The 19,999-nt window shown below is 42.6% G+C and overlaps 1 protein-coding gene across 4 annotated transcripts in view; it reads right to left on the minus strand.

Annotated features, from left to right (window-relative positions):
- Positions 1-19,999, minus strand: part of etv4 (ETS variant transcription factor 4) — a 34,156-nt gene that overhangs the window by 7,409 nt on the left and 6,748 nt on the right. The window contains exons 4-7 of one of the 4 annotated variants that reach the window (XM_039787746.1): positions 19,231-19,284; positions 2,833-2,962; positions 2,271-2,456; positions 1,551-1,960 (exon numbers count right to left, since the gene is read on the minus strand). In XM_039787746.1, coding sequence (XP_039643680.1) covers positions 1,551-1,960; positions 2,271-2,456; positions 2,833-2,962; positions 19,231-19,284 — 780 coding nt within the window. Of the gene's footprint in view, positions 1-1,550; positions 1,961-2,270; positions 2,457-2,832; positions 2,963-4,894; positions 5,033-10,724; positions 11,152-19,230; positions 19,285-19,999 lie in introns of those variants that run through there. The other 3 variants (XM_039787748.1, XM_039787750.1, XM_039787749.1) reach the window with 3 other exon arrangements.

Consider the following 19,999-nt stretch of genomic DNA (forward strand, 5'->3'; position numbering starts at 1 on the left):
TTCTCTTTAGAAGGAATTAATTTGACATTATCTCCAGATTTTAGGCTCCTGTCCCCTTGTATTATCTCATGAAAGGTGTGGTTTATTGTGTAACTGTTTACGAACAAATGATAAACTCTGATCTTTTATGTCTGGTCAGCCTCTGCAGTTGGCCAAACTCATTTTAGAGACACTTATGAGGAAACTCCACCTAATTCAGCTTTCTCCTCCTCCCAGCAGTTATCTACAAAAAACATCCTTTTGTACTCTCTCAAGGTTGTGCGATTCCTTGTGAGTGCTATCCGGTCCCCCTATCAAAAGTGCAAGTATAAAAACATAGTGAGAGAAAAGAATTAGGTCGCTTTTCCTTTTGGTTTTTATTATGCATTAAGTATGCTGGTTTCAGTGCTGGAAGGCATGCTTTGTAGCCATCCACGCATGTGGGACTATTGGGAATTTCAACAATAGCTTTTCTTCTCTAAGTCTATAGCAGTTTAAATACAGGTGAATGAGGACATCATGTATGATGAGCGATATGTGAGTGTTAAAGCGCCTGTGCTGGCTACCCCACCCTGTACCCACCATCACCCCAATTACTCCCTCCCCTCACCCTCTCCCAAAGCCCAGCCAGTGAGAGGTTCGGGTTACTGCGGCCACGCTCATTTTTCCATTATGAGTTCATCTGCCTGCAGAAAAAGGAAGCCGCTGGTGCAACCTGAGACCCTGGAGCACTCCACCAGGGACTCTAGTCTTTCCAGTGCCCTCCATTTTCTCAATGAAATTCCTCTGCCTCATTCGCTCAGAGAGAGAGCAGTGGGGGGGGAGGGGAGGGGGGGTAAGGAAGGAGGGAGTAGTGTAGCTGCAGGAAAAAAAAAAAAAACTTTTCCCCCCCCTTTCTTCGAAAAGTGTCAGAGACTTGAAAGGAGGAGTTTTGGAGGCAGGGAGGGAGTCGTGTAGGAGTCTAGATACAGTGAAAAAGTTGTTTTGCCTTTTGGACATTTTGTTCTTGAGTTAGCTTTGCACACAGGGGAAGGTTTGTCTTTAAAAAGGGACTTTTTTGAGGCAGATTGCCAATAATTCTTATAAATAATCTCAACCACTGTCAAGATTCTACATTCAGTTCACAGGTACATAATGTATATGCCACACTCTTATCTATGATCTATGAACACATTTCTCTATGCTTCTCTACAATACACAACGTTTCAATGAGGTTTACTTTTTTGTAGTACTAGACCTTCCGTAACCTTGCAAGTTAATTGAATACCCCCCCTATAGTGCTGAAATAATTAGATGACACATACATTTTTCGATCTACAGAAAACTAATTGTTGCTAATTTATTAATTGCTTGGCAGTTTTGGTTAATTAAATTAAAGCTGAACATTTGCTGGTTCTAGCCCCTAAAAAGGTGAGAATTTGCAGCTTTTCGGTTTTTAAAAATGTCTTCGGGGTTTTTGACTGTTTGGAAAACCTTCAACCAGTTATCTTAGGACTTGGAGACTGATGAGCATTTGCACTTCTGATTTCATCATAATAAATAAACCGTAGTGAAAGTAGTCTGTCACTCACCAGGTTCGTAGGTGTAGTCTGTGGGCTCCTGCTTAACCATCATGTGGGCTGGTGGGAACCTGTGTGGGTGCGGGTGTGAGTGTGGATGTGGGTGGGGATGAGGGTGAGGTCCGTGCCCGTGTCCCGGTCCGCTCCCGTGCCCAGGCCCTGCCATGTGAGCCGCCCGCTCATACAACGGGTCTAGGTATTCTTGCTTAAAGCTCTGCTGAAGGTAGGGCATGCAGGGGTCGGAGTGCTGCCGATGATAACCTCCACCCCCACCGCCACCACCGCCTGGCCCACCACCCCTGCCTCCACCAGCTCCACTGCTGCAATGTCCCGCTGGGGCAGATGGCATGCGCTGAAAGGCCTGGCCTGGTGGTGGGAACTGGGGGCACATGGGGTCTCCTGAAGGGCCCTGATACCTGGAGCTGAGAAATGAGATACAGCAGCTCATTTCACGATCTCAGTTATGTTAGTCAATGCAATATGCAAAACAGTGTCCTTGTTTTTGTGATCGGAATAATACTGATTTTAAACTTGAAAATAAAAAAACTGTACGTGTAATATAAGCATATAACCACAATGTCTATAGTTAAAATATCAACAATGTCCACTATTTACAAAATACTTCCTGCTCTAGTTAATAATATGATTTCTTTAAAAGTAATGATAAAATATCATGCATGTGGTAAAATGTCAATCACTGCTGTTGCCAAGACTTATGTGGTGGTGTGTCACCTGGCGTTGATGGGGTAACTGTTGCTGGGCAGTGGCTGGGAGGTGGCAGCAGGGTTCATGTAGCCAGCATCGGGCCGTCCGGCCGTGGCAGGTTTCGGGGAGTAATGCTGCTGCTGCATAGGAGACATGGGGGTCCCTGGGCAGGAGCTCTTGGCTCCTCCAGCAGCCCTTTTCTGCTCATAGGCACTGAAATACATGAACACACCCATGAAGACATGCATACATGCATAAATGTGCATGTTACTGCAGGGTTGTACATGTTACAAATGGAGAGGGTCAATACAACAAACAGAGATAATGGTTCTTTGGTGGGGGCTTGGCAGTCAATAGTATGTGGTCGGTGTTTAGCTGTGCTGACTTATGCATGACAGCTGACTAATGCTCGGTCATTGAACATGGATAAGGATTGTATAAGAAATGCTAAAATAAAAATGTGTTTCATTTGTTCTGCTATTGGTAACAAAGGATGTCATTAAATATGCACAGAGACAATAAACCAGCCTATGAAAATAAAATGATAAATGTGTATTTAAGCATTTCAATAAGGAGAACCTTGAGGTACCTGGCATAAAGGCACTGCTCTCCACTGGGGTAGCTGAAGCTCTGCTTATGGCTACAGGACTGGCTGGGGTCGGATCCCGGGCTCTGCGGTTCCTTCTTGATAGTGACTGGAGGGCTGTGAAATGCCACCGCTACAAGAGACAGTAAACAGAGATGAGGGTTTGCACACACACGCACGCACACACACACACACAGCGAGCAGTGTATATTCTTTTCCTCATACAGCCCTGCCCCGATACTACGGTTGTTAAGCTCAAATACAAAAGCAAATACTTCTGTCTGCACAGGAATCTCTTTTACGTGCCAGCCAAAATGCTTAAGAGACTGTCGGCTGCAAAACACAGGGCAGCAGACACGTACACACACACACACGTACACACACACACGTACACACACACACGTACACACACACACACGTACACACACACACATTCCAGCAGTCACTTGGAAGCTCAAAGTGTCCTCGCCCACTTTCCTTCACTCTTCCAGACACAACAGCAGCCAAAACTTCCTCTGTCAAAGTCAAGCTTAAAGCTAAACAACTCTATGGGCCAGAGAGATGTCTATGGACTGATGAAAGCAAATGTCACACCTCTGTTAGAACAGCATAAACTAATTCTGTGTCTCTGCATTCTTTCCTATTGGTATCCAGATGTTGGCCATCGCTTGTAAGCTTTGCTTTTCGCCTTTGAGTAAAGAGGGTAACAGGGATAACCTGATAATGCCACGTATACCCTCAAAGTCCAAAAATATTAAGCAACATTTTTTGCAATGTAATTGTTCCCCAAAGGCATCCATTCAATCGCCAGCACACCAAACTGTCTGTCAAGCTGGACTGCTGGAGGGGACCTTTGCCTTGATGGCCACAAAAACCACCCAAAGTGGAGCTTCAAACTGTGCCGAGGGCTTGTGTTTATTATGTGAGGGGAGGTTTTCACCCAGAGAACTGTACAGGATGTTTTTCTGGTCCCGACAGGGTAAACAGCAGCAGCTGTGCACTTCCAGCTGGGGAGGCCTGTATTTATGTGTGTGTGTGTGTGTAAGTGTGCATTTGTGTGTGTGTGTGTGTGTGTGTGTGTGTAAAGTGTGCATTTGGGTGTGTATTAGTAATCTCGGCTAGTCTGTATCCATGTGCATGCTTGTGAATGTGTGCGTGTATGCTTAAATGTGTATCTAAGTGTGTGTGTGTGTGTGTGTGTGTGTGTGTGTGTGTGTGTGTGCGTGCGCGCAGTGGGTGTGGAGCTGACGGAGCAGGCCACACTGAAAGCTCAGCCCAGGTAATTACATACGGTCGTTCATTCACAAAAAAGGAGGGGAAATGTCTGGCTGACTAAATAAGGAGAGAGATGACTGCTCCACTAAGGCTAGAGATAGAAAGTGAAAAGACGAATGAAGAAAAAAGGAGGAAAAATGGAGTGAACAAAAAGTGAGGAGATTATAGCGACATAAACTACAAACAGCCTTGAGGATCTGCTGTCATGCTCAGGATTTAAACGTTAATATTTGAAAGGGTTTCATTTAGTTCTGACTTGATCAGTGGATCAACAAAAAGTTAAACATCATTTTTATCTATTAATCGTTTAAGTAATTTATAAAAAGATAATAATGCACAGTAAACTGGTTCCTGCTTCTCGAATGCAAAGATGCATTGTTTAAATAATAGTAACTGTCGGTTAGTCGGACAAAAAAAGCAAATGCAAGATGTCACTTGGGGTTCTGGGATGTTTTGATCTGCATTTTCTGATCATTAATAGACTCAACATTTAATTGATTAATCAAAAAAAAGGAAGGAAATAAATTGTTAGCTGCAGCCCTAGTTTTTTTTTTTTTTTTAAATTGGTATCCAAAATGAGAGTGAGCAAGTAGTGATCAAACAGCTTATGTGGGTTATCATTCATGAATACAAAATCTTGTGTGCTAAAAAAAAAAAAAAAGTTTTTAAATTTAAAATGATCCTTATGGTACGTCTGACTTCGAACATGCATTCACATGATAAACTGAGTCCAACTATCAAAACAGCACTACTCCTCATCATAACCTTCCTATTTCTAGTCTGTACTCACTCTCCCATGGCAGGCAGGCAGGTGAGGAAGTGTTGGCTTTAGCGGAGGATCAACAGGATTAGAGAGCATTTACCCAGATTTCCCAGACAGACGCGATGGGATTCCAGCCTCCTCTAAGTCTCCGACAGCTCGTCTGCTAGTACACAGAGGGTGGCACATGACTGCCGCTTTAATAATACGAGTGCGTTTGTCTATTGACATTCCCCCCCTTTCTCTACCATGGTCATGAACTGCAAACAATCCTCAGAGAGTGTACACTCATGGTGCAGCCAAGCAGAGCCACTAATGCGATTGGCAGGAATATTTCCCTTGATGTGGCTCTCGGTTTATGAGGATGTTCCATTTCAAACAGTCCTGACTGGGAACAGCGTCGGCTGTGTGTTGAGGGGTCTGTGGATGTGTGTTTGAGCTATTTGTGTGTGACCTTTCTGGAATATTAATTAATCTGGTAAATGAGCATCAGACAGCTTTTTGTGTTTGTGTATTTGTCTGTGATTGTAATTGCTGTCTGTTGCATCGCTTGCGTTTCCAATTAGATAGAGATGGTTGATGTTCTGATTCAGCAGTAGGAATTAGTAGGAACTAAAGAGAAAGTAAAAAAACTCAAGTCAACATACTTCTGAAATGCCTTATGATTTTGATTAATAAACAAATTTGAACAAAACTTGGGAGTCTACTGCCATGCTAGCAGCTCTTTGAGACTGTCGGCATGCTAACATGCTCCCAATGACGATGCTTACGTGCTGATGTTTACCAACTACAATGTCAACCAATTTTGCATTTCCTAGAACATAAAATTCCTAGAACCCTTTATTTCTCGTGTTCCGACTGGACCAATTTGGGGATTTTTAAGTTCCTCTGGCCGCAGTTCCTGTAACTCTTTCAGCTCCTACTTCAGGGTGTTCCCTTTTCAGCATAGGGACCTAGGTCAACGAGGGTCGGGTTTCCGGTACAGACAGACCAACAACAGGACAATTTTAACAGTTTTTGCCATCTTATTCATCACTAAATTCACTTTTGACAACGTTTTAGGCGAGAAATTAACTGTTTAGATTTTGAATATAGGCAGGCGTGCAAAAATTGATGCTAAATTGACAATTTGCTTCAAAGTTTTCGGAGTTGAGAAGCTCCATGAAGTGAGGCGACAGCCAGCAGGCGCCTGCCCCGGCCGCTAGCTCGTCGCTCGGCCAGTAATGCTCAGAGACCCCGCTGTAAGCTGGAGGTCACACAGACACACACACACACCAGATGCGAGAAAGTTTAGTTCAAACTTTTTTTGGTGTATTGGTTTTCTGATTTTAACGCTATAAAGACCGTTGCCGTGCTTGCATTACTCCCTTACCCCTCCTACCAGTCCCTATGGCCACTTGGCCAGTGCAAATGCAAATGGAAAAAACGGTTTTGGGAGAGTAGTTATTAGCTGCTTAGAAGTGGACTTTTCCTATACCTACGTTTCTGCAACTACTCGGTCGGAAAGCAGCTCATGTTCACCGTAGTACAGCTGAGGCTGATGGGACTGTCATTGCAAGCATTGGGTCATAAACAAAGTTTGACAAATAAAATGTACCTGATGGTAACGCTAGGTAAAAGTCAGGAGATCACCAAAAGTTATTTCAATTTATCCTCTTGCATGCTTAAAGCATCTGTTACACTCACAAACTTAATGATCCTCATTCAAATGTGCCTGTACACTCCCAAAGGTTGATTTGCAGACTGAGTAGCAGCCAAAGTTTGTTTTGTGCTCTCTCAAATCTTTTGTCAGCAATATACTTAGGCATGAATGCCTGAACTAAAGTTCATGGCAATCCATCCAGTAGTTGTTGAGACATTTTACTCAAAACACACAAACGTCAACCTCTTGGTGGTGCTAAAAGACGGAGAATCACCAATATCATTAAGATACATTCATCTGGCCGCTAGCATGGCTAAAAGCGTAATTTAGGGATAAAGCTATGTAACTTCCTGTTTAAAGAATAGACCTTAAATTAAAAAATAAAAAAGTATCCACAAACTATCTGGCATTTCACAGTAAATCTCCCTGCTAAAGTTTATAAGGTGGTGGCAGTCTTGTAAACGGATCCAGGAAGAGTTATGTTCTTCAGGTTCCCATCTCTTCCTGCATTTATTTGGGGCGAGTCGGGGAGGGTTGGTTCATAAACTTAAGCACAGAGAGTGAAGACCTCGAAGTGTTTAGAAGTGAAAAGACAGACACAGTACACAATAACTGTTGTGTTTTTTGAGATAACAAAAGGAGGGTATATGTAAGTATTTATGCGTGGGCCTGGGCATGCACGCTCCTGTAGATGTATGTGTGCACTTTCTCCTTCGGCATTGGGCGGAGCGTGGCAGATTCCCAGCACCTCCTGAACTGATAAGGTCAAAGGCTTCTTCCTCACTCCAAACTTGTCTTATCTCCTCCTTCCTTATTTTGAGGTATTCTTTTCCGTCTCCCATCCACTCCCTATTATGAGCGCTACGTATAGAGATGACCGACAGCTTAAGGCAGGGTAGAGATGGACTTTTACATATGTAAATGTTGGCTCTTAGAGGGGGAGGATGCAGGGTGAAAGGTGATGGTCATGGTTGAGTGCTTTAGGAAGTAGAGGGATCATTACATAGGGGGGGCTCATTCAACAGACATCCACCACAAACAAATCGCAGGGATGCACACACACACACACACACACACACACACACACACACACACACACACACACACACACACACACACACACACACACACACACACACACACACACACACACACACACACACACACACACACACACACACACACACCTCTACACAATGGGCCCCTCAGCTGAGCCATACGGCAGTAGTGTGAACAAGTTGGGAAACCCTATTGGATTCCTAGAAAACACAAATGGTGCTAATGGAGAGAAGAACTAGAACAGAAGCTCACACATATACAATAAGGGGCCGTCCACACGGAAACGTTTTTTTGTGCAAACGCACATGTTTTGCATCGTTTGGGCCGACCGTCCAGACGAATCCTGCAAACGCACTGCCTGAAAACGCACTTTTTTGAAACCTGGTCTCAGGGTGAAAAAATCCGAAAACGGCTCTCGTTTGGCTTCGTATGGATGGTGAATACGAATTCGTATTGATGATGTCATCGCCACACCCCTCTTTTACACCCTCTCCCACGGCCGCTGACGTACACAACTGCGGTGAAGCTAAGCGAGCATGTCCCATCTCCATGGTCAAACCAGCTCACTTCATCTAAATACTGTGTCTTTGCTCCCTGACCCTTCCCTCTGGATTCTACACAAGATATATTGCTAACGTTATGTAGCCAACGTTAAACATCGCTAAAATAGCTGACCGCTCCAGCAGCGAAGTAACGTTAACGTTAGCTGCTATGGCTATCTGTTTATAAAGTGGAAGTAGACAACTTATCAACTAGCTAGCTAATCTGTCTGCTTATCAACTCCTTGAACGGATTATAGTAACTTTTACCACGGCTTATTGTAGAAAGGCTACTGCAAAACAAACGTATAGATTATTAAAAAGACATCATTCATGGATCATTGATGTTTGTTTGACTGCCGATGTTAGAGCTAGCTAAGGATAGCGCGCTAACATTAGCTCGCTGCTAGCGCACTGCAATCATGCAAAATAAAAAGCAATCCAACAGCACATTATACAACGTAAACAAAGACACGTTTGCTTGCGGCGGCCTTTATAAAATGAGCATGGGTGAAAGCTATTATAGTCCACGGATGTATTAAGAGAAAGCTATAATCTAGCTAGTCATGTTATGATGGGAAGTGGAAGTGACTATGCTCTTCTCCGTTTTTTTGGTGAATTTCTGTAGCAGAAACAGCGCCACCTATAGGCCTGGCATATGAAGTAGCGTATTGAGTCATTTACAAGTGGATTCGTTTGGACGCAACTATTCTTGAAACGAATCCAGGGAAGACAGGTAAAAAAAAAGATCGTTTTGGTACGTCTGGACATGGCCTAAGATTACAAAATTACAAATTTTAAAAAAAAATGACAAAAGTAGATTTCTCTACTTTGAAAATGTTGACACTTTTTGTAAGATGGTATTTAAAGAGACAAAACCAGGGAATTTAACTCTTGTGTATAGCAGTCGAAACATTTTAATATCACTTGTGAATTAGCCGTTTCAAGCAGTTTGACAAGACCTCACTATGAACTCTTTTATTTTAGACAGAGTATTTCCTACCAAATAAAGGCTCTTGTGTAGGGAAATCCAATATGAAGACAGCAGTGGATCTGGAGAGTCTTACATTGGATGTTTATGTGCGACATGTCCAAGTCTTAAGCCTCTGGAAGTCTGCAGCACATGACAGCCTCGCTCACAATAACACATTGGACATCAGCCCCAGTGTCAAACAGGGTGACTGGATCTCTAGCTAAACCAAAGAACATGTGAGCGTAACGTAAATATACACTTAATGGGTCCAATCATAAAAATAACATTCAAGTTGTACTCTTACAGGAACTATCTCAGTGCTATCTGGAGATCTGGTTCTTATCTTGCAAAATATGCATTGCACACGTGCAGTACAAGCGGCACAAGATCTCAGTATGCTGTACAGTAGAGATGTGACGAGATTTCGTCCCCATAAGTGCTGCAATTAATAAAACGCAGGAGGAGAAAATATCATCTGTCTTTATAAAAATCATCTGTTGAGTGTTTGATGGTAATTTATTTGTACTTCAGAACGTAATCAAAAATCTCGTCTTGATCTCGTGAACCCAATCTCGTGTCTCGTGAGCTGGGTGTCACACCCCTACTGTACAGACACTTAAAGAAAGCTAGAAACATGTAACAGGCTACACATGGTACTCTCACTCTTGCCAATTGATCCCTAATGTGGTGACAGATCAATAGTAACAAGGATGCCAATTATGCCACAATGGTTTCGAAATGTTAAAAGGAAGCTAATGATTCAAATGGCATTAATTGCTAGCTGAATACATGGCTCTGTTGTGGTGAGATGAAGGCGTAATAGGGAAAAGCAACAGTGTAATTTTGTATTTGACTGTCAACACATACATTATAAGTTAGATATAACCTATACTTTAAGGTGATTTTGAAGGTTCTGCACACAGTGGTAGGTTTGGCTTTCTCAGACCAAGTTGGGTGCAATTTCTCAGTTTCTAGCTTTGTTTTTTATTGCACTAAACGTTTAGATGATAATAAAAAGCTGACAGCACAGTATCAAATTTTCTGAGCTTGTTTATGCTAACTACACAAAAAACGCACAAAGAGAAATGAAACTCAAAAAGGTCTAAAGCTGTGGACATTTATAGGATACTTGGTTAAATAAAAATGTGGGTTTTCATACTGTAGATAGTAACGGTAACGTTACGCCGCTTTAAGCATTAATATCATTTCTATGGGTGAATAATATAAGAATGATCCCCAGTACAAGTACAGTTGCCATAAAGGGCGAAATTAGCCAAAGAGACCAAAACCATTTTTTGTACCAGGGTGTAATGTTTATTTCGGCTTTTTTTAACATGGGGGGTATATGGGGTTTCTTTTGCATGAACATTCAAAAGCATCTTTTTCTAGTCTTCATGGTCAGAATATTCTTATTGTAAGATGGCGTCGGCAGAGACGCATCTCACAAACCGGAAGCGGTATCTGCTAAACTAGGCTACTTAGCTACTTTTTAGCAAGACAAGTTGCTTATTCTCCTTCACGATACTCCCTTGTCAGTGGTGTTTTAGGTAAAAAGAACTGGTGAGGCAAAAGCTACGTTACACCAAAACTTTACACAATTGCCCACACAGTTTAACACAGGTGATAATTCGAATGAGCAGCACTTACCTGTTCTCCTCAACGGTCTGTGCGTTACTGCTTAAGTCCCCGTTTGTATTGTGTTTGGGTAACGTTTGGCGAAGAAGTCCAACTTTACCACGTTTTTCTGCTGCTTTCATGTTTGGTAATCCTCTCAGAAAGATGTTTGAGATCCTTAGCGGCACCATCACCTCCGAATAACAAACGCGGGAAGCTAAACAAATACAAAAAAGTGTCTTCTCTGACAAGCTAGCAGCGAGCTACTTTGTCATCGAGAGCCACTCCACGATTAATTTTTACAAACTGTTTGGTTTATAACAATATCCCTTGGATGGTGGGCACCAATGTGTTTAATCTCAAGTTTTTCTTACTAAAACAGACTTTAAATGTGTACTGTAGGAGATAATTCCGGATAATTCACGTCGTTCGTGGTAGGCATTAGGCGCAGTTGCTGTGTCAATAAGCATATGACGACAACAGTACGTGGATAGCAGCCAATCAAATTGAAGGTGGGCTGCAGCCAATCAGCCCCACTCTTTAATACATCCATGCCCACACCCATTGACATATGCCCATACCTGGCATCAAGTTTGGTTTGTGCCATCCGCTTTCATTGGCAAAGGCTTTGGGCATGCGCATTATAGTTTTCCCACACTTCGGGTACTTGACATTGCGTCGGTCTCCACCCAAGGGGGTAAGCTTCGCTTCAGAACCTCAAAAAAATGTCATGCATTAATCTAGAATTATATCCATTTCTAAAACCATAGCATAGGCCTACTTTATATGTTGCCAACAGATGGGGGCTTTACCTCATATATACACAAACTAAGGAATTAGAAAGCATGAATATGTGTACAAGGTCAAAAATAAATAGACTCCTAACACCATTATACATATTATGTTTAGTATAACAAATCAAAAAGTCAGATTCTGTTCACTCTATTTTGATCAAATAGCCTATATATTACATGTTTTGGCTTTGTAGGTTATAGTTCAGTGGAAAAATTTAGAGCAAGAGGGAGAGTGAGATAGGCCTAAATAGAGAGTGAGAGAGGGAACAATATGATCCAGACCGTTTCGACTGCAGAGTGTATCCAGTCATTCCACTGATGCATGGAAACATGTGCTGGACATGTGTGTGTGCTTCTCAGGTCACTGCACAATCAGGAAGACAGAAAGATAGAGAGCCTGACCAGTACTGACAAACTCATCCTCATCTCTGAGAACCAACAGGCCCAAGAGTGGCTTCAGTATCTGTCTGCTCAGGGAGCCCAGGAGTGTTGGATCCATTAGTGTCTGCTCTATCTGATTTACAGGTCATCCTCTCTCATCTGATAATGGTTCAGGCTCCTTGAATATTTAAAGAATGGTTGTCAGATACCTGCCAAACAAGCCTAACGAGATTGATGGAAAGTACAATGGTATTAGCGAGACAGATGATTGGCTGGGACAGCAGCACCGCGGCCCTTCTCACAATTTTTTTTAAAGTTATTGGCCGTTAAAGCGGTTTTTGGTCCATAATGTTGTGTTGGCTAACAGGATGTAGATCTGAATGACACCAATCATGGGAAAGGCAGTAGCCCAGTAAAACATTTTTGCAAACATCAAAGTTTCACTTCCCTTTTATCAACTGGAAATAGATTGCAGTATTTATCTGAAGTGATGGGAATGTTCTTGTTTTAACAAGTACACTCAGATTTTTTTCCCCTCACAATAACCTCTGCACTTTTAGCTTTGGGTATTTTAGCTTTGAACTCTATATCAATCACCATTGGTGTGGGATATCAGCCATGGACAATGAATCCTGATGTACTCGTTGTATAGTGCTGTAGATAATTGCTTTGTGCTATCAAGAAAAGATGGATACTCAGCCTAAGCAAGGATGTGATGGAGGAGAATATAAAAAACTGAGTATGGCGGCAGGACAATAGAATTTTTTTAAGTACAAATGAGAGTTCACAGTATATTTACACAACCCTGACATTGTAAAAGAAGAAAATATCATGATGAAATTAATATTAACTTAATTTTTCCATGGTCTTGGTAGCATCAAGGGATCACAGTTTTAATCGGTAAATGTTCTGACATCTCACGTTTTCCCTATTGTCCACTTCACTTTCAATTGTGCCGTGTTGGCTTTTTATAAATGGCCATTGACCAGTCATAAATCGCACTGCTCCATTGCTGTTTAGTAGACCCGATACAATACATCCTTGTCCCGGGACATGTGCAGCGAGAGGGACATCTCGTCACAGGCGAGGGGTGGATGTAATTAATCTGACACAATATTGACTCCTCACTCTCAATCCCTCAGCCCCCAATATAGCTGTCCCCTCTTAATGTTTAATGTAGCGATGTATCGATCCACCCCCACACTGTTACTGAAATGATATAATGAGCTCCCACTGCCCACCAGGGTATCGTGGATGTAAGGGAGGGGTGAGTATGTGTGTGTGTGTGTGCATTCATTTGTTTGTTCCCCTTTGTGGCAATGCATGCGTGTATGTGTGTTTCGAGCAGGCGTTTCAAGGCGAAATCTGGCTTATCAGAGGAAGATAACACACACAGAAAGGCCCGGACACCTTGCTTGGGATTATCAGTGCACATGCCACATCCACAGTTCTTCCTGCTCTTCTTGCAACCCAACCCCCTCCCCCACTTTCAGCCTCTCTCAGTTTCTTGATCAGGATCTCGACCGTAATTCTTGACGGCACATTTGACCCGCTCTTACCACTCTCCTTCCCCTATCTGCCTTCATGCTGATTTATCTGTGCTTTATCTTTATCAAGTCATCTATCAACCCCCTCCATCTCCTCTTACTCCTCCCCTGTATCAGCAAGGATCGATACGGCCATACGCTGGCTCTCAGCTCGCTCTACACACCTACTGCTCTGTGTCAGCAGGTTACTATAAGGTCCACGCTCTGCAGCCACCTCCTCCACTCATGTGCAGTGTGTGTTGTGTGTGTGTGTTGGATTGTCAGGCATATGAAAGTGGGGAAACAGAGTGAGATCCGAGTATCAATGCTGGCCAAGAAAGGAACGCAAAAAAAGCTCCTGAAGGATAACTCTCTTTTGTTATAACTTGGGTTTTTTATTTTCATAGTTTTGGCCATAATTATGAAGGGTTATGGCAACACTGTACTCACAAAAGTAACTGCTAAGATCTGGGAACATGAAATCAACTACAACGAGGTGGAAAGCCTGTCACCGTAGAGACGAGGGAGACAACATCATGGTTCAAATGGGGATAACAACAAACACTTTGAAACAGTCTTTGCTCAAAGGTATTCATGGTGTTGCACGTATGAAAAGTTGTGTGAATTCTTGAATTGTGTGAACACCTTTGCACACTTTTTTTTTGTTGTTGAGTCATTTTTTTCGGGATAGTTACGCATATTGTCGAATGAAACTCCTTAAATTCCGCCATCTGAAAGGTGTTTGGGGAGGGAAGTCTCCGGCTATGTTTGATGATCCGACAGGCACTTTATTTTCAGCATACTGACTCTTTCTTTGAAAGAAAAACCAAAAGGTGTCACAATAATCCCTCAGTGGGATCCCTCAGTGTGGCCACAAGTACGGTAAGTCAAAATTGAACTAGAAAGCCTGTCTATGAACTGTTTTCTCTTCCAAATAAGTTTGTCTAACCTTGGGGCTTGTTTACAACCTCTCTGACCTTTCTTGCCCTGTCTGACTACTTTTGACCAAAGTTGCCACATTTCCAGATCTCACTTATATGTTGGCCACAACTAGACTAAAACCCAAATTATAATAAACTGGGATTATACTTCAACGGGCAAAATGTCCGAACTAGACTTTATCCCTGCCATGTATGAATGATTGCACTCCCAGAATCTTATTATTAATGATTGCTCCAATTTCAACTACTGTTATTTTTATGGCCTCGCCCCTTCTCTTTCACAGCAACTGTTCCCCTCTTTGGTCTCCGCTCGCTTTCGAAAGAGAAAACATTCCAGCTGCAGAAAGCACTGAGCTGTCCTGTTGGAATGAACACCCCAACACAGACATAGAAATGCACATACTCGCACATGAGCATCGCAGGGATGTAGGCTACTAACGCACACATACACTCTCTCTTTTCCTTGCACACACACCTCCCCTCACTCTCGTGTAATAAAACACACACTGCCGTCCATTCACAAAGCTATGCTGCTGACACTCGGGCTGTGCTGCCTGGCTCAAATCCCTGCGGCCCCCTGGCTTTGACAGGACTGTTCTGAATCAACACGCAGAAGTACAGCTTTTACTTCCCCAGTCGAAGCTGTTAAACGCCTATTACCCTACATGCCTGGACTTTACAATGCTATTTTCATTGGATTTGATTGACTAAAGATGATCAAATGATGTTGTATACTAGCAGTGACTTTTGTGTCTTTTTTTTAGGATGAAAACACACAAGATGTAGAGTGCAAATAAAAGCATGGATCTTATAGATAAAACCCGGAAAAAAGCTTAGATCTTGAAAGTTGAAAGCTGACAGAAAAGTAGGCCTGCACCTCTCATAGTTGTTAGTGGTGGAATAACGTCCCCCAAAGTCATGAATGACGGTTCACTCCCCTTAACTCAATGTGCTGCCTCAGCCAGTCTTTTACAACCAACCCATTCATAAAACTGCAGGGCTGAAGTTTGTGTGTGTGTGTGTGTGTGTGTGTGTCCCAGGCCAAGTGTGTTTATGTGTGCGTAGAGTAAGTGGATAAGAGGCTGTCAAAAGAAATCATATGTTCACGTAAGAGAGAAATCAAACATTGTATTCATGAGCAAAACAAAACGCAGCAACAAACACAGACATGGAAGAAGTCTCCTCTGCCCAGAGCGAGTGAGTGAACGGTATCCATGCATATCTGGCAGGCACCTGGCTGTTTTTGAGCACTTTGTTGCATAGCAGCTGTATTTTGGAAAGCGGAGAACACAGGGCTGCATGTTTCTCTTTTGGGGAGAGAGGGAGTTTGAGAGGGAGGGGCTCAATTCGCCCATCGCCCCATGCTTCAAATAGGGCCTGATTGGGCCAGTTCTGATCCAGAAAAACAACCCAAACAAGAGGAAGGCTGTGAATTCATGACAAAGCAGAACACACAGAGCCAGAGAGACACACTGCTGGGAGGATTTGGACAGAGCTGGGTTACTGGAACTTGTCTTTTCTGTTTTTGATTATCATTTAAGTCCACATTACCTGGTTCTACGGTCTCAATTGTAATTAGTTTCCTTTGACTTATGTGATAGTGAACTGAATATCTTTGGGTTTTGGGCAGACAAAACAAGCCATTTGAAGATATACCACCTTGGACTTTAGGAAACTGTGATCAGCATTTTCTAGCACAAATGAGCAATCAAGAAATTAATTTAGCAGCCCCACTGCATCATATACTATCATAAAAGAAAATGTTGCAAACAAACCAACACAAAGACTATTTGATACGATAAGATGAGATGTAGTTTGTCAATTGAATGACAGAAGAGGCCGATTTTAAAGTTTAGTTTGTTCTTCTTCTCTACTTCCTCTCTTCTATTCTCTCCCCTCTTTTCTTGCTTTCTCTCCTTTGCTAAACTTGCTTTCTGAAAAGCACTGTAACGGCATTCTATAGCCACAACTTCCTATATAATTACTGCAAGGCACAAACTAAACAATCGTCCCACACAGCTCCAAAATCGCTGGATTAGTTCACATATTGGAACACTCAATGTGTGTGTAGAGAGAGACAGAGAGTGAGGTAGAGAGAAAAGGGGAGGGAGGGGGGAGCGTCCAGATTTTTAAATTCGACTTTAGTTTGTACAGACACAGGAAGGGAGGGAGGGGTTTGGAGTATCCACTTGGAGAGGAGGGGGTGTGGGGGATTTTTATGAATGAAGACCGAGAGAGAGAGAGCAGCGGAGGACTGAGAGAGAGAGAGAGAAAGAGAGAGAAAGAGGGGGGGGGAAGGCACACTTCCTCTTACGCACACAGGGAAGAAAATTTATGAATGGGTCACATCTCTTGAGCTGCTCCAAGTGTAAACAACATACTTGGACAAAGAAGAACGAGCTCTCGGCGCAGGCAGTGCCTCGGTAAACGCTCCAAACGCTGGCCCTTTAATGTTTTTAACACAAAAAGTAAACATGTTCAAACTATTTTTTAATTAAGTATCTGCACCATTAATTTGACTGACACCTCCATGTGTTTCTTCCCTGCAGGCATTAAACAAAGGAATCAGTTCAGCAGCCTAGCGTCAGGCGAAGGAGAACCCCCGAAGGTGCTGTCAGCGCCCGAAAATGAAACATGAATCTTTATCTCCTCTTGATGAACACAAGATTAAAATCACATCCTTCTTTTTTAAGGCTTCCATGCAGGGCCAATCACATTAGTTCAATGGAAGAAAAAATTGGCGCGCTATTATCGCCAATGGCTCAATTACCTTTAAACACACACACAGGCAGGTCAGCAAGTACATAAAAGTTGCATGTTTGCATAACCTTCTCTTAATAGCAGCCTGCAGACAGAGCACGCTTGTTAGCTGTGAACTGAGGGAGAATGGACCAGATGAGATAGATTTACCAGATGTGCAGGTATTGCACAATGCCTCCATTGCCCCCTGCTCTTCCCCAATCTAGCATTCCAACATGTCCCAGTGTTTTTGTCTCTCTTCTTTTGCTGTTTCTCTGGCTCCCTCTTTCCATCTCTCTCCTCTCCGTCAACACCACACCCATGCAGGTAACTACCTGACTCGGTAAACAACAATGTTTAATTTTACCAGGGCGCCGTTTTCAATGCAAGCCTCAATTATATTCCGGTCACCTGGGATTAGGGCTTTGCTTTTATGCTCTCTTTTTTTTTTTATGTGCTAGAGTTTCCAAAACAGGTGAGTCACCTGTTTTTAAAAAAAATAAAAAAAGTACGCCAGACACTGAGAATGCCTTTAAGCTTAGCATGGGAAAAGATTAGCCTTTTTGATGCTTTTAATAGACCACATGCAGGATCTAGAACAAACAAAGAGATGATTATATTTATAGTCGCTTGTCAGCTTCAATTTTCCATAAGTCAAAGCTGAATAGAGTTGCTCGAAGTGGACTCTGCGGCTATTGACTGTCACCAGCAGGGACACTGTCTGTCAACGCGGGAGTGTCTCTGCCGCGTATAAGAGAGCTGCCCGTCAAACTGAAGCCCCTGTGACCCTGCAAATCATACCCTGGTCAACCGTTGGCAAAGGCCTGACAGCTGATTGGCTGACAGGTCAGGGGGTTAAGTAGACATGACCCCTGCGTGCCCTGGGGTTCATCTGCACTTCCTGCACTGCATTGTTGGCCAACAGACAGCGACAGTGTTGCACAGGGCATGTGTCACCGAGGGGCTAAGCAGTTGTGACTTGGAGCTGGTTAAATCAGATGATGTTTACACACAAAAGACACATGGGTTAGGGCTAGGGGAAGTGACTTTGACTGGGACTGAAAGGTCAGTTTCACTTTGGGCGTGAGATTATTCCTGACTTATTTCCAGTTATCTCGCTAACCATTTCATGCCAACTGCTATGATTAGTATGAATCATATTTCTGTATATCTGTATCTGTGTCTCTGTGTCCCAACGGCAGATGGCCGCCCACCAAGAGCCTGGTTCTGCCTGAGGTTTCTGCCTGTTTAAAGGAAGTTTTTCCTTGCCACTGTTTTCCTTGTTTAAAGAAGGGTTTTCCTTGCTGTTGCTTGACCAAATGTTTGCTCCTGGGGGGAATTTTTGGGTCTCTGTAAATTACAGAGTGTGGCCTAGACCTACTCTATCTGTAAAATGTCCGGAGATAACTTCTGTTATGATTCGACACTATAAATAAAATAAAATTGAATTGAAAATGTAGTGTCATTGCTAAAGATGGAGAAGCCCCTAACCCACTGCATTGAATGGGACAGAAAAAAACTGTTTGTAGAGCAACGCGTACTCCCACCCAGATCCTGAATCGCCATTGTTAAGACAACAAGAAAGGGAAACTCATTCAAATAGCCGCTCAGTTGTGCAGCCCAGGAATTTGCTTTTCCATTTTACACCTTCCGATGTGCACAAAGGGCCATCTTTGTACCTGGGCCCTGAATAATATTTTACTGGTTTCCTGGGCCGTACCCATTCAGCTTTTCAAAGGCATGCAAATGGATGACGGCAGCACATAATGTCGGCATCCAAATTTACTTCATGAGACTGGCTCATTAGGCCTTCTGTTTCTGCAAAGCTTTGTCTGCCAAAGAGATTACTGTAACATCAGCGAGTGACAGTATCCCCACCTAAGCCTCTGCCGGTTTCACAGCCCAAATTTGACCGCTGGTTTCGAACTCACTTTCTCATGACATGCATACTTTATCTGGAATTTACAAGGCCAGCAGGCCAACTGGCCAAATCTGAAAGATGGGTGAGACTGTCCATGCACAGCTCTGTATGTTGCACAGAACAATGCATGATTGAATAAACAATAAAAGGAAGATATAATCTGTACAATATATAGTTAAAACAACTGATTTGGGTGAATGAAGACATTCAGAGGACACAGAAATTGAAAGTACTCACAGTTCTCAGAATGGAAATCAGGAACAAACTGCTCGTCACTGTCTGGAACCTGAGCTGAAATTAGAAAAAGAGAGACCATAAATGTAATAACATTATTATTATATTTTGAACAAAATCTGACCTTTCTCCGTCTCCCTTTCTCCCTCATTCTGTCCTACTTGTTCTCTTCCTTGAAATCTGAGTCAGAGCCAGGCTGGGCTTCATTCAGGCAACCTTCACTCCATGATTTTTGCAGCATGTCAGCACTTCTCATAGATCAATACATAAGAACATGGAGCTCCTGAATGGCATGATGTTAACCTGCCGACCTAGTTTTACTTTGACTTAAGCTGAGAGATTTCTGCCAATTAAAAACAGACACATTGGCCATAACCACAGGTGTTCGTTATGTGATAAATAATCAAAAATAAAACCATGAAATTGTGAAATAATTCAATATCTTTTTTAAAGCTCAGCTCATTATTACAAATTGTTATTTCATCCTTATTCTTTTCAGAAGTTTATTGCAGGTCGTTTAATACAGCATTTTTATTCCAAGAAGTCCTTTTTCCAAAGTCTTTCCATTTTTTTCCCATTCACCATTTTATTCCACAATGCCACTTTTTAATCACAAAATCTTTGTCCGTGAATTAAGACAAAAAGCACAATGCGACAAAGCGTCAAGTTGCTATCCAATCAGTAGAAAGATAGTAATAAGTAATGAGGTAAGTAATTTCCCCCCATCTCCAATGATAGATCCTATTTGAGGCATGCAACAAAGTTATTGACT

The sequence above is a fragment of the Perca fluviatilis genome, chromosome 21 (genome assembly GCF_010015445.1).
Source record: "Perca fluviatilis chromosome 21, GENO_Pfluv_1.0, whole genome shotgun sequence".
Taxonomy (NCBI): domain Eukaryota; kingdom Metazoa; phylum Chordata; class Actinopteri; order Perciformes; family Percidae; genus Perca; species Perca fluviatilis.